Raw genomic sequence first — 15,751 nt, forward strand, 5'->3', positions numbered from 1 at the left:
AGCTACTGCCAGCAGTTTAGGGCTCAAGTGATTTTGTAAGATTGTAACATTTTCATTGAATGTCTTGTTTGCTGGCTTTGCGGGGGTTACTAGGTTGCCTAACAGACTGTACATCTTGCACCCATTAAGCTAAGAAGTGCAGGGGCTTTCTTTTGCTCCTCCACATTGTTCGCGTTACAATACAGTTCCACCTTCTCGACATACCACTTACAGCCTTCATTAACACCATCAAATTTGTCAACTTTCACAACTCAAGCCATCACCATGTTATTTTCACTTTAAATTCAGCGCGTCTTTCACTGTTACTATGCACTGTACACACGTTTGTTAGCATCTGTGACGACTTTCTCATGCTGTTTAACTCTCATTGTTTTGTCCCGTGACTGTCAGTGCAGCTGATGATATTTCCTGAAATTCAGTTTCATACTCATCGCCAATTTGTTGTGTCTGTGCACAACTACATAGCAACTAAATAAAAGCATGCATGGGGGAGATGGCTTTATCAGGTCTACTCACATTGCAGCAAAAGAGAGAACAATGTGCATATACATAGAACATAGAATAGTACAGCACATTACAGGTCCTTCGGCCTACAATGTTGTGCCAACCCTCAAACCCTGCCTCCCATATAACCCCCCGCCTTAAATTCCTCCATATACCTGTCTAGTAGTCTCTTAAACTTCACTAGTGTATCTGCCTCCACCACTGACTCAGGCAGTGCACTCCACGCACCAACCACTCTCTGAGTAAAAAACCTTCCTCGAATATCCCCCTTGAACTTCCCACCCCTTACCTTAAAGCCATGTCCTTTTGTATTGAGCAGTGGTGCCCTGGGGAAGAGGCACTGGCTATCCACTCTATCTATTCTTCTTATTATCTTGCACACCTCTATCATGTCTCCTCTCATCCTCCTTCTCTCCAAAGAGTAAGGCCCTAGCTCCCATAATGGGTAGACAACAGCCAATGTGCAGACAACAGATCAATACGTAGCGCTAAGGCGGGCCACCATTGCTCTAAAAGAAATTGTTCCATACTTTACACCTATCATATTCCATCATTCATCATCTTTGTCAATTTCACCTATCACCTCCCAGATTCTACCATTATTCCTGCCCTCATCTGCCTGTCAACCACCCCCACAATAGATCCACCTATCACCTGCCAGCTCTTTGTCTGCCCCTTCCCCCATCCACCTCTATGCACAGCTTCTTCTCTACTCCATCACATTTAAGGGGAATCTGAGGGGGGGGAATGCCTTCACTCGGAGGGTGGTGAGAATATGAATGAGCTCCCAGTGAAGATGGTCAAGCTTGGATGGCCCAGTAGCATAGTGGTTAGCACAGTGTTTTACAATACACTCGACCTGGGTTCAATTCCTGCCACTGCCTGTAAGGAGTTTGTACACTCACCCCGTGACCGTATGGGTTTCCTTTGGGTTCCTCCTGCAGTTCAACTGGTCATTGTAAATTGTCCCATGGTTAGGCTAGGATTAAATTGGGGGATTGCTGGGTGGCATGGCTCGAAGGGCTGGAAGGGCCGATTCGGTGCTGTATCTGAATACATAAATAGCTTGGATTGGTACATCGACGGGAGGGATTTAGAAGGATCTTGTCCAGGTGTAGGTCGATGGGACTAGGCAGAAGATCGGGTCAGCATGGACTGGATCAGCTAAAAGACCTTTTTCTATGCTATGGTACTCTATGAGTATAAAATTACTTGTCAAAACTACATGGAAACTTGATTAATAGAGCAGGATACGGGGTCAGATTCTAAGTGAATTAGAAGTATTTATATTCTAAATCCATTAAGCATATCTGTCAGTGCCCTTGTACAGTTTTAATAGCTTTACGGTCACGCAAATTTTGCAGAACCTGCTTTGGTAATTAAACTTCACCCTGGGGACGTGGATTATGGGTGGGTCCTATGGCATTTTCATAAACTAGCAAAATATCCTGGGAAATTAGTTTAACACTGAAAAATAGCTTTCCTCCATTATGTCCTAAGTTTAGAGAAAATAAGAAGTCAGACATTTGATACATCCTTTAAATTTGAAGAAACCTGGTGACCTTTTATTCAATATTTTCATATGGTTTGATTTATTGCTCTTCCAGTTACTTTCTCGAAACTTTGGATTTGATCAGAAAGTTTCTCTTTCTTCTTGCTTTTACTGTCAGTATGGGCTGCCCAGTCCCCTCTTTTTTTCTCTTTTTCTGTTTCTTTTTTTTTACCTTTTGTTTTTGTTTATAGAGAATAGTGGGTTTATATATATATATATAAAAGTTTCTTTATCTTTTTTTCTTTTTATGAAATGATAAGAGGAGAATTGATTATCTTATTTTTTATTATATATTATTAGATTAACACCAGGTATGATCTTGATAGTGTCTATTCTACCTTTTATATGTACTGTTATCGATATAGGTATTTGAGATAATTCTCCTCTTGTTTGTATATATGTACTTTTTTTTTAATTAATAAAAAGATTGATAAAGAAAAGAAAGAACACTGAAATCATGTGACACAAAGATTCTGCAAACGTTGGCATTATGTTAAGAGACCGAGCAAAATGCATCAAAATAACTGAGCAAAAGCTTTAGCTGTTTACGCTGGAGTGTGCACGCAACTGATTGGCGTACATCTTAGATGAGAATGATGCAGCCATTTTGAAATTGTCTGTCTGGTTGGAAGATAATCAGTGCAGGATGTAATTGAGTGGTATGTGCTGAGTTAGTGAACCATGTCAAGAAGATTCGATTGTCTGGTATCTCTTACATCCCATGCAAGTTTGGGATGAACTTCCACTCATTTGCTTGCAAGAATACAACATTGCCAGAAATTCGTCTCCACTCCATCTCAAAAAGAATCCCAACTGGAAAGGAAGTGGGCCGAAGCCAGAATATGGTGAAAGGAGGGGGAGCAGTACAAACTGGCAGATGCTAGGTGAGACCAGGTGGGGGGGAAAGTGAGTGGGTGGGGGAAGACATTAAAGTGAGAAGCTGGGTGGTGATGCGTGGAAAAGGTAAAGGGCTAAAGGAGGAGGAATCTGACAGGAAAGTGGACGATGGGAGAAAAGGAAGAAGGAGATCCAGAGGGAAGTGACAGGTAAGAAGAGAAGGAGTGAGAGAGCAAACAGAATGAGGAATGGAAAAGAAGGGGAGGAAGTGATTACGAGAAGTTAGAGAATTCGATGTTCATGCCACTAGGTTGGAGGCTACCTAGATGGAATATAAAGTGTTGCTCTGCTACCCTCAGTTTGGCCTCATCGTAGGAGTAGAGGAGGTGATGGACTGAGATGTTGGAATTGGAATGGGAAGTCAAACTGAAATGGGTACAATGATAACTCTGTTTTCAATGACTGTGACTGAAGACCAAATCATGCCCTTTTGTGTCAATGCTCCTCTTAGATCGAACGGAGAGATTGACTCATCCAGTGAAGGAGAGAGTCGTCCCTGCCTGAAGACAACACTTCCAAAAGTGTGCTACAGAATGGCGTGCCCCAGAATCCATGAAACCTGCGTCCTGTTGACACGCAGGCAAACACGGTGACCACCGCCCAAGCAGTGGCCTGGATCCATTAGCAGGCGCCACGATGGAACAGCAGTTAGAACGAAGTTCTTGCAGCTTGGGATGTTGGAGGTCAGAGTTTGGTTCTAAGGTGTTTGGATGTTTCTCCCCATGAACCCATGGGTTTCCTCCAGGTGCTCTGATTTTCTCCCACAGTTCAAATTCGTACTGGTTAGCAGGTTATTTGGTCAATATAAGTTGTCCTGTGATGAGCCTGGGGTTAAATAGGTGAATTGCTGGGCAGTTGTGGCTCATTGGGCCAGCTGCTCCATGCTTTATCTCTAAATAAAATAAAATTGTTAAAAATGATGGAAGACAGGCCTTCTACTGATTAGACTTCACCTTACCTTCTGCATGGCTGCACACAACACATCGTTCCCTTTATGGTAGGGCACTTGCACCGAGCCCAGGAATTTTAGATGGAAGTTATCTACCCAGTCATTCTTTTCAGCTATAGCTGCTAAGAGACAGAACATACAATTCAGATTAATAAATATATGTTATTGATGTAATGCTGCCTGTTTAAAAATAAATCAGAGCTTTACGCTTGGACTGCAAATGTGTCATTGTACTTTCATATGGAACACTTCAGCACAGGAACAGGAGCAGTCCCCTCAGCACGATGCTATGCTGAACTAATTCAGTTAATGATACCAAATTAATCCAATCCCTTCTGCCTACACATGGTCCATATCTCTCCTTTCTATAAATATCCATGTGTCTATCTAAGAACTTTTTAAACACCTCCATCACATCTGTCTCCACCTCTACCCTTGGCAGCACATTGCAAGTGCCCAGCACCCTCTGTGTAAAAAAAACACTTGTCCCTCATATCTCCTTTGAACTCAATCCCTCTCACCTTGAATGGATTTCAAGTTTCAAGTTGAATTTTCTTGACATTCAGCTGTACACGTGTATACAGAAAAATAAAACAATGCTCACCTGGGACCAAGGTGCAAAACACAATACATATGGTCACACACAGCATATGCAGTCACAATGTAATATTAGCACATCTCCCTGAGTGACGTGGCCGCAAGACTGACAGGTTGACACAAAGTGCAAGGTGCATGTTAATGTCAGACAGTAAAATGTTACCCATCCTGGGATAAAATTACTGTCTGTCTGCTCCCTAAAGTTGGTTCCTTAATGTTGTTATAGCCAGATGTAATAATCTGGATAAGCTCCCACTACCTATTAAATGCTCCCAAAGGTACGCATCTCAAATAGTCTCTGACAACCAAGTCCAGCTGGCCTTCACGTGTGTGGCTTAGCTACTAAGCTGGGTGGAACCATTTTTATTGACAGGTGAAGGGGCAAAGGCAGGTTACTAGTGCCTTAAAACTAGCTGCTTTGGGCAGATGGGGTTCATCAGCCATGGCTGACAAGTCATCTAGGAGAAGGAAAACTCCGATCTCAAACCTCCGCTGCCTTGCGGCTATACCTACTCACGGGAGAGGCTTCAGGAGTAAACCTCGAGGAAAATATCCGGAGCTGGAGTCCCTAAGGCAGTCCTACATTGAGCTCTACACTGACTGGCAACTCCTGCGATGCTGCGAGTACCAAATTGTATTGGTCTCTGCTATTCCTTTGGGTTCATCAAATGCATGAAGAAGGGGAGCTTGCTTCATAGACAACAGCTTACTCTCCATATCGTTCTGCCCAGACGTGCGTGTCTAGACAGTTCCACAATATCCATGGCTGACCCTGACTAATGGAGGCTTCACTCACTCACTGTCTGCTCCCATCTATTCCTATCATAATCTTATAAATGTTTGTCCAGCGCCTCCTTATAGTTCCTGCCCTCTAATCCAGGCAGCATCCTGGTATACCTCTCCTTCCCCTTTCCAAAGCTTCCACATCCTTCCTATAAAGGGGAGACCAGGATTACGAGAAATAAAGTGAAGGGAAAAATTGGGCGCCATGGTAGTGTAGCGGTTAGTGCGAGGCTGTTACAGCTTGGGGCATCAAAGATTAGAGTTCCTGTGTCCTTTGTAAGCAGTTTGTATGTCCCCCTTGTGGAATGTATGGATTTTCCCTGGGTGATCCGGTTTCCTCCCACAGTCCAAAGATGTACCAGTTGGTAGGTGAATTGGTCATTGTAAATTGTCCTGTGATTAGGCTAGCGTTAAATCAGTGGGTTGCTGGTGGCATGGCTCAAAGGGCTGTGCTGTATCTCTAACTAAGTAGCTAAATAAATAAATACATGTATCTATACATACAATATTTTAATAATTGTAAATTCCTCTGTTTCCTCATGGGTCTAAGTACACTGCTTTAGACAAGTGGACACCTGGGTGAGGGGTTAGGTACCTGCAAAGTGCTCTGGTTCTGTGGCCACTTCGAGTGCATAGTACGCTGGGAAGATTCCTCTGTCGCCTGTTCTCATGTTGTAGGCTTCATACCAGTAGTCATCAGCCTGCACCTCCACCAGCAAGGGGTCGTCCACCTCCAGTTCCAGCTCATCGTCGTGTCGTGGTATGAACCTAGTCAGGATGAGACAGGGCAATGTAAGGAATAGAAGATCTCACCTGGGTTCAAGGGTGCCTACATGACCCATAGATTGCTGGAGTCTCCCATTACCTGCCATGTATTGAAAGGACTAGATAGAGTAGAGGATGTATCCAGCAGTGGGAGAGTCTAGGATTAGAGAGCAAAGCCTCAAAATAAAAAGACAACCCTTTTATTAGTATGGAAATGCCATATCCCATGAACAGCAAAGCCAACAAAAAGTAATGGACACAGGCCAGTCCATCAAGGACAAAGCTCTCCCCACCACTGGTACACCTACAAGGAGTGCTGCCACAAGAAAGCAGCATCTATCATGAAGGTCCCATCCCCACACCGTCCATCATGAACGACCCATCCCCACACCGTCCATCATGAACGACCCATCCCCACACTGTCCATCATGAAGGACCATCCCCACACCGTCCATCATAAAGGCCATCCCCACACCGTCCATCATGAAGGACCATCCCCACACCGTCCATCATAAAGGCCATCCCCACACCGTCCATCATGAAGGACCCATCCCCACACCGTCCAGGCCAAGCTCTCCTATCACTACTATCATCAGGAAGGAAGTACAGGAACCTTACTGCAGGTCCCCCACCTCCACGTTCAGAGTATCACCCTTCAAACATCAGGCTCCTGAACTGGCATGAATAACTTCACTCATCTCAACAATAAACAGATTCCATAACCTACAGGCAACACACATAAAAGTTGCTGGTGAACGCAGCAGGCCAGGCAGCATCTATAGGCGGGACCCTTCATCCTGAAGGGTCTCGGCCCAAAACGTCGACTATACCTCTTCCTACAGATGCTGCCTGGCCTGCTGTGTTCACCAACAACTTTTGTGTGTGTTGCCTGAAATTCCAGCATCTACAGATTTCCTCGTGTTTCCATAACCTGCAGAGTCACTTTCAAGGACTCTAGACTTATGTTCTTAGTACTATCTATCTATCTATCTATCTATCTATCTATTTATTTATTTATTTGCATGATTTGCCTTCTTTTGGACATTGGATGTTTGCCAGTCTTTGTTATTCGTAGTTTTTCATAAATTCTATTGTATTTCTTTTATTCCTGTAAATACCTACAAAAAATGAATCTCAAGGTATATGATAAAATATATGTACTGTACTTTATAATAAATTAACATTGAACGCTGCTGATTTAAACCTTGGAGTCTCTCATTACCTATTGAATATTAAAAAGGCCAAGATAGAGTGGACGTGGAGAGGATGTTTCCAATGGTAGGGAAATTAGGGCCAGAGGGCACAGCCTCAGAATACAAGGATATCTTTCAGAACAGAAACAAGGAGGAATTTCTTTTGCCAAAGGGTGGAGAATCTGTAGAATTTATTGCCACAGACAGCTGTGGAGTCCAATTTATTGGGCATAATTAAAAGGAGGTTGATAGGTTTTTGATTAGTGAGGATGTCAAAGGTTATGGGAAGATGGTAAGAAAATGGGGTTAGGGTAAATTAATCAGCTTTGATCGATTGGTGGAGCAGATCTCATCATACTAGGGAACCATTCAATCATCTTGTAACAGTAGGATAGAAGCTGTCGTTGAGCACAGTGGTATGTGCTCTCAGACCTTGTATCTTCTATCCAATGAAATGGTGGAGAAGAGAGAAAGTCCGGGATGGATGGGGTCTTTGATTATGAGGCAGCGAGAATTATAGACGGAATCTATGGAAGGGAGGCTGGTTAACATGATGTGCTGAGCTGTGCCCAGAGCTCTAAGCAGATTCTTGCGGTTTCAGGCAGAGCAGTGCCATGATGCATCTGGATCTGATGCTTTGTATGGGGCATTGATTTTTTAAAAAGCCATAGCTGTCACACATTTGTGATCGAGAAATAAGAAATATGAGCTAATTAAGATGTTAAAAGAAGTAATAATTCAGCGGCCCATGGGTGGTATATCTAACTACTGTTTCCATTAATTTAATGAAATTGGCTGGCTAATCCATTTATTGGTGACACATATTAAATGATGCCGATCACACACACTTGTATACAAATACTAATGTGTTTGATCCTCTGTTATGATAACACCAGAATTAAAACCAAGTACTTTAACCCTTCCACAGAAAAGATCAGAATCAGATTTAGTATCACTGGCATTTGTCATGAAATTTGTTATTATGCGTTAGCAGTACATTGCAATACATAATAATAAAACTGTAAATTACAGTTTAAAGAATATCATTAAAGAGTTCAATTAAATACGTAGTGTAAGAGAGAGAAATAAGTAGTGAGGTAGTGTTCGAGGGTTCAATGTCTGTTCAGAAATCTGATAGCAGAGGGGAAGAGGCTGTTTTTGAATCGTCGAGTGTGTGCCTTCAGGCTCCTGTACCTCCTCCCTGATGGTAGCAGTGTGAAGAGGGCATGTCCTGGGTGATTGGGGTCCTTAATGATGGGTGCCACCTTTTTGAGACATTGCTCCTTGAAGATGTCCTAGATGCTAGGGAGTCTAATGCCCATGATGGAGCTGACTGAGTTTACAACATTCTGCAGCTTATTTCAGCTTTTATGAGGAGGTTTTGAAGGAATGAGCTAAAAGCATTAACTAACAAGAGAAAATCTGCAGATACTGGAAATCTGAGCAACGTACACAAAATGCTGGAAGAACCCAGCAAGCCAGGCAGCATCTAGGAAAAGAGTACAGTTAATGTTTTGGGCTGAGACCCTTCGGCAGGTCTGAGTGTGACTGGTCTAATACTAACTGTTCTCTCTGGTATAAGATTGCTTCATTTTAATAGCATCATCTTTGTTATAAAGTGCTGCCATGTATTAGCTCTGAGTCTGATAAACTAGACTCTACAATGTCAAACCTCTCACAATTTTACACAGAATTGATAAAAAGCCAGCCTAACATTCATACGCGCAACGTTTTAGGAACAGCTTCTTCCCCACTGCCGTCAGATTTCTGAACAGAGAATGAATGCCTGAACACTACCTTTCTTTGCTCTCTTTTTGTACTGTTTATTTAAATATATATACAGTACTGTGCAAATGACTTGGGCACTTGGCTCTATATATGTGTGTGTGTGTGTGTGTGTGTGTGTGTGTGTGTGTGTGTGTGTGTGTGTGTGTGTGTGTGTGGCTATATACGTACATATAGCCAGGGTGGCCAAGTAATTTGCACAGAACTGTAGCAATTTTATACTGTACTGCTATCACACACAAAAAAAATCATGTCATATGGGAGTGATGATAAACCTGATCCTGATATGGGTCTCTATTGTGGACTGAGAGTGGGAAGAGGGCAGGGAGAGGGGAATCATGGTTGGGAAAAGGGGAGTGAGAGGGAAGGGAGCAGGAAGCACCAAAGAAACATTCTGTAGTGATCAAATAAACCTTGCCTGGTGTCTCTGCATCCACCCCACCCCACCTGCCCTGGCACTGCTTCTCTGACACCTGTCCCACACACCTCCTTCACCATTCCCAACACCCAGATTTACAAATTCTCTCCGCTCCATGTTGACAAATACAGCTCTGTGCATGTCTTAAGCACCCTTGCTATATAGGGTGTAGAATGGTTATTTTTCTTAGTTTAAATTATGCTTGCTTGTATTTCTATACAATCACCTATATAACTGTGGAAATGTCTTAGGCACCCTAGATTTTTTATATGGTTTCTGATGGTGTGGCCTCCACACAGACCTGTTCAACATCATTGAGGCTGCCTGCAATTACCTGGAGAGACAGAAGGAAGCGAGACAGCCGAAGTCTGCAGAAGAGCTATGGCAAGTTCTCCAAGATGCTTGGAACAAGCTACCAGCCAATTTTCTTATAAAACTGCACAACAGGGTACCTAAGAAAATTGATGCAGTTTTAATGGCAAAGGGTGGTCACGCCAAATATTGATTAGATTTATTTTTTTTTACTGTTTACTGCTCTTTAAAGAAATTTTTTTGATATTTAGAAACTTTTCATTTCATTATTTTTGAAAATATCTTCTCTTTACGGATGTTTTTTACATGTACCTAAGACTTTTGCACAGTTCTGTGTAATTGTCCAGTGAATCTTCCAGGAATTGTGGTATGGCTGCTTCTGTATTTTCCTTAGTTATTTCTGGACAGATACTATACCATTTGAATCTGGCTAATTCTTATCGCTGGAATGTTGTTACTTTTTTAGTCAGAGCTGTGTTTTTGTAGTGTGGCGGGATGAAGATACGTCTCTATCCAAGGAGGTGCAAGGCGCTCCCGAATTGGTCGCAGTTGTTGCATATCCAGGCAGCGCTGCTGGGATCTACAACCTGGCTCAGGACGATCCATGGGAAGAGGTGCAGTCGACCGTCTCGGCCCGAAACGTCGACTGTACCTCTTCCTATAGATGCTGCCTGGCCTGCTGCATTCACCAGCATTTTTTCTGTGTGTTGCTTGAATTTCCAGCATCTGCAGATTTCCTCGTGTTTGCGCAGGACAATCCATGTTGAGTATCCACTTACCAAACTTAATGTCTCTCAACTCGGAGTTATTCCCATCAGCCTCTGTATCCAGCATGTTATTCTACAATGGGACCCATCCCTCCACAACCCCGACTACCGCTGCTTTATCATTTCCTTTCAGTCGCCTTGTATACAGACATCCCTGTGCCTACCAACTCTTTACGGACATACAATGTTCATAAGCTATCTTATGTATTTATATTTATTTTATTTTTATTATTATTGTGTTCTTTATCTTATTTCGTGTTTTTTTTTGTGCTGCATCAGATCCAGAGTAACAATTATTTTGTTCTCCTTCACATTTGTGTACTGGAAATGACATTAAACAATTATGAATCTTGAATCTTCCACTAAGCACATCTTTCCCACACCCACCTCTCTGCTTTCCGCAAGGAATTGCTTGCTATGCGACTCCCTTGTCCACTTGTCCCTCCTCACTGATCTCCCTCCTAGTACTTATCCCTGCGAGCGGGACAAGTGCTACACCTGCTATTCACCTCTCACCCTCACCACCATTCAGGCCCCAAACAATGCTTACAGGTGAAGCGATACCTTGCCTTCGATGCCCCTCCTCCTTTCCTTTCTCACATGGTCCACTCTCCTCTCCTATCAGATTCCTTCTTCTTCAGCCCTTTACCTTTTCCATCTATCGCCTCCTAGCTTCTTATTCACACCTCCCCCATTCCGCTCACCTGGCTTCATCTATCTTCTACCAGCTTGTACGCATTCCCCTCTCCCCATCTTCTTATTCTGGCCTCGGCCCCCTTCCTTTCCAGTCTGGATGAAGGCATCTCAGCCTGAAATTTATTCCCTTCTACAGATGCTGCCTGACCTTCTGTGTTCATTTTTCAAAGATACAGCACGATAACATGCCCTTCCGGGCCGATGAGCTCGTGCCGCCCAATTACACCCATTTGACCAATTAACCTACTAACCCGTACGTCTTTGGACTGTGGGACGAAACCAGAGCACCCAAAGGAAACCCTCATGGACACGGGGAGAACGTACAAACTCCTTACAGACGGCAACAGCTTTTCCAGCATTTTCTGCATGTTGCCCTGGGAGCTTCTCCCCAGTTACGCACAAAATTATTGCTGTGCTAAGAATTCATGCGGATACTAAACATGAAAATCGATGATGGAAACGGCAATTTTGGTGTAAGGCAAAGAAAATTGGGGTGGAGAGCTGTAGGTAAAGCCAACACTGACCATGCACACTGGGTAGATAAGGACGTCCTTACCTGAACACGGCTCTGTGCGTCTGATCTCGTTCCTCTCCATTTATTCTACACGAAAACAATCCAAAGGATTCCGCACCTGCAAACACATGGAAATTTACTGGGAAGGAGGCAGAGAGTAGAAAGCACGGAAGCAGGCCCTTTGGCCCAACACGTCCATCCCAAACTAGCAGCCTATCTAAGCCAGGCCCTTTGGCCCAACACGTCCATCCCAAACTAGCAGCCTATTTAAACTAGGCCCTTTAGCCCAACACGTCCATCCCAAACTAGCAGCCTATCTAAGCTAGGCCCTTTGGCCCAACACGTCCATCCCAAACTAGCAGCCTATCTAAGCTAGGCCCATTTGGTTCATATCCCTCTAAAACTTTCCTACCTTGCAATTGTCCAAATGCCTTTTAAATGTGATTGTGCCTCAACCATGTCCTCTGGCAGTTTGTTCCATTATACACCACCAACTATGTGAAGAAGTTGCCCTTCAGGTCCCTTTTAAAGCTTTCCCCTCTCACACTAAACCTATGCTCTCTGGTTTTTGGTTCCCTTTCCCTGAGAAGACAGTGTGCATTCACCCTATCTATGCACCTCATGATTTTTATCCGTAATTTCACCCCTCAGTCGCTTACACTCTTAAGGTATGAAGTCCTGACCTGTCCAACCTCTCCTGGCTCTTGGGCCCTTGAGTCCTGGAACAGCCTCATGTTTACTTTGTATATACACACTGGCATATATATATTTATGCACATTTAATTCCATAACCACGATGTTATTTTTATATAATTATTTATTCTTTACAACTGTTGAATGACGTTTTTGTTGCATGTCACACCAACAAACCACAGCAAATTCTTAATACATGAGAATGTATATGGTGAATAAAACAGATCCTTGAATAGAGTTATAGAAAACTACAGCACAGAAGCAGGCCCTTCTGCCCATTCAGTCCATGCTGAACCATTTAATGTCCCTAGTCCCATCGACCTGCACCTGGATCACAGCCTTCCACAACCCTCCCATCCATTTATAGTACCTACCCAAACTTCTCTTGAACGTAGATATCAAAATTGCAACCACCACTTGCACTGACAGCTCATTCCACACTCTCACCACCCTCTGAGTGAAGAAGCTCTCCCTCATGTTCCCCTTAAACATTTCACCTTTCACCCTTGACCCATGACCTTTAGTTGTAGTTTTTTTAAATTCAAGTTATGGGACTTGGGCTTCGCTAGCTAAGCCAGCATTTATGGCCCATCCCTAGCTGCCCTTAAGAAGGTGGCCTTCTTAAACCGCTGCAGTCACTGAGGTGTAGGTATGTCCACAGTGCCATTGGAGAGGGAAAGCCATGATTTTGACCCAGCGACAATGAAGGAATATATTTCCAAGTCAGGATGGTGAGTGACTTGGAGGGGGATTTCCAAGTGATAGTACTCCCAGGTATCTGTTGTTTTCGTTCTTCTAAATGGTAGTGGTCATGGGTCTGGTAGGCGCTGCCTTAGGAACTTTGGTGTGTTGTTGGAGTGCATCTTGTAGATAGTACACACTGTTGCAACTGTTCGTTGATGGTGGAGTGATTGGATGCTTATGGAAGGGGTACCAGTCAAGTGAACTGCCTTGTACTGGATGGTGTCAAGCTTCTTGAGTGTTGATGGAGCTGCACTCATCCAGGTGAGTGGTGAGTATTCCATTACCCTCCTGACCTGAGCCTCGTAGATGGTGGATGGGCTTTGGGGAGTCAGGAGGTGAGTTACAAACCGCAGGATTCCTAGCCTTTGACCTGCTCTGGTAGCCACGGTGTTTATATGGCTAGACCAGTTCAGTTTCCTGTCAATGGTAACCGCCAGGATGTTGATAGTAGGGGATTCAGTGATGGTGATGCCACTGAATGTCGAGGGACGATGGTCATTGCCTGGCACTTGTGTGGCTCGAATGTTACTTGTCAGCCCAAGCCTGGATATTGTCCAGGTCCTGCTGCATTTGGGTATGAACTGCTTCACTATCTGAGGAGTCACGAATGGTGCAGAACATTGTGCAGTCATCTGCGGACATCCCCACTTCTGACCTCATGACGGAAGGAAGGTCATTGATGAAGCAACTGAAGATGGTTGGTCCTTGGACACTTCCCTGAGGAACTCCTGCAGTGATGTCCTGAGGGTGAGATGATTGACCTCCAACCACCACAACCATCTTCCTTTGTGTCAGGTATGATTCCAACCAGCGGAGGGTTTTCCCCCTAATTCCCATTGACTCCAGTTTAGCTAGGGCACCTCGATAACATACTCAGTCAAATGCTGCCTTGATGTTGAGGGCTACCACTCCCACCTGACATCTGGTATTTAGCTCTTTGGTCCATGTCTGGACCAAGGAGGTGATGAGGTCAGGAACTGAGTGGCCTTGACAGAACCCTAACTGGACATCCGTAAGCAGGTTATTGCCGAGTAGGTACTGCATGATAGCACTGTTGATGGCCCCTTCACTTTGCCGATGATTGAGAGTAGACTGACAGGGCAGTAATTGGTTAGGGTGGACTTGTCCTGTTTCTTGTGTACAGTCCATACCTGGGCAATTTTCCATATTGCCGGTTAGATGCCGATGCTGTGTTGTACTGGAACTGCTTGGCTAGTGGCACAGCAAGTTCTGGAGCACAAGTCTTCAGGACTATTGCCGGGATTTTGTCTGTGTCCATAGTCTTCGCAGTATCCAGTGCTTTCAGCTGTTTTTTGATATCACGTGGAGTGAATCAGATTGGTTGCATACTGACTGATATCTGGGATGCTGGGGACTTCAGAAGGAGGCCGAGCTGGATCATCTACTCGACACTTCTGACTGAAGATTGTTGCCTCAGCCTTATCTTTTGCACAGGTGTGCTCGGCTTCTCTATTATTGAGGATGGGAATATTTGTGGAGTTGCCATCACCATTCACGGCTGGATGTGACAGGGTTACAGAGCTTAGATCTGATCTGTTGGTTGTGGGACCACTTTGCTCTGTCTATCACTTGCTGCTTAAGGTATCTGGCATGCAAGCAGTCCTGTATTGTGGCTTCACCAGGGTGCCATCTCATATTGAGGTATGCCTGTTGTTCTCCTTCTCCTGCACTCTTCATTGAACCAGGGTTGATCCCCTGACCTGGTGGTGATGTTAGAGTGGGGGATATGCCGGGCCATTAGGTTACAGTTTGTAGTTGAGTACAATTCTGCTGCTGCTCATGGCCAACAGCACCTCAGAGATGCCCGGACTTGGGCTGCTAGATCTGTTCACTCTATCCCATTTAGCACAGCGGTATTGCCACATAACGCGGTGAAGGGTCTCTTCAATGTGGAGACAGGATTTAGTCTCCACACACAAAATAATCTGCAGATTCTGGGGTCAAAGCAGCACTCACAACACGCTGGAGGAACTCAGCAGGTCAGGCAGCATCCGTGGAAACGATCAGTCGATGTTTCAGGCCAAAACCCTTCGTCAGGACTGTAGAGGGAAGGGGCGTTTCCTGCCTATAACCTCCCTGCCTCCCCTCCCCCACTCCTTGATCTTTCCCCTTACTGGTTTTTCACCTGGAACCTACCAGCCTTCTCCTTCCCACCCTCCCCCACCTTCTTTATAGAGCCTCTGCCCCTTCCCTCTACAGTCCTGACGAAGGGTTCCGACCCAAAACATCGACTGATCGTTTCCACGGATGCTGCCCGACCTGCTGAGTTCCTCCAGCGTGTTGTGAGAATAATTTTCCCACAACTGATGTTTGCTCACTGGCCTATAATTTCCTGGTTTATACTTAGAGCCTTTCTTAAACAGTGAAACAGCATTAGCTGTCCTCCAGTCCTCCAGTACCGCCCCTGTTGCTAAGGATGATTTAAATATCTCTTCTAACTGGTCTCCTGAGTAAACACAGACGCAAAGAATGCATTTAAGGTCTCCCCCATCTGATACCCCTACCATCCATGGTCCTATCTAAACTTCTCTTAAACATTGGAATCAAGCTCACATGTATCA

General features: G+C 44.3%; 1 protein-coding gene across 3 annotated transcripts in view; it reads right to left on the reverse strand.

Moving 5' to 3' along the window:
* mapk8ip1b (mitogen-activated protein kinase 8 interacting protein 1b) overlaps positions 1-15,751 on the reverse strand; it is a 143,157-nt gene that overhangs the window by 17,079 nt on the left and 110,327 nt on the right. For 2 of the 3 annotated variants that reach the window (XM_072273203.1, XM_072273206.1), the window contains exons 6-8: positions 11,775-11,850; positions 5,878-6,050; positions 3,912-4,024 (exon numbers count right to left, since the gene is read on the reverse strand). In XM_072273203.1, coding sequence (XP_072129304.1) covers positions 3,912-4,024; positions 5,878-6,050; positions 11,775-11,850 — 362 coding nt within the window. The remainder of the gene's footprint in view (positions 1-3,911; positions 4,025-5,877; positions 6,051-11,774; positions 11,851-15,751) is intronic. The other variant, XM_072273205.1, reaches the window with a different exon arrangement.

The sequence above is a fragment of the Mobula birostris genome, chromosome 11 (genome assembly GCF_030028105.1).
Source record: "Mobula birostris isolate sMobBir1 chromosome 11, sMobBir1.hap1, whole genome shotgun sequence".
NCBI classification, from domain to species: Eukaryota; Metazoa; Chordata; class Chondrichthyes; order Myliobatiformes; family Myliobatidae; genus Mobula; species Mobula birostris.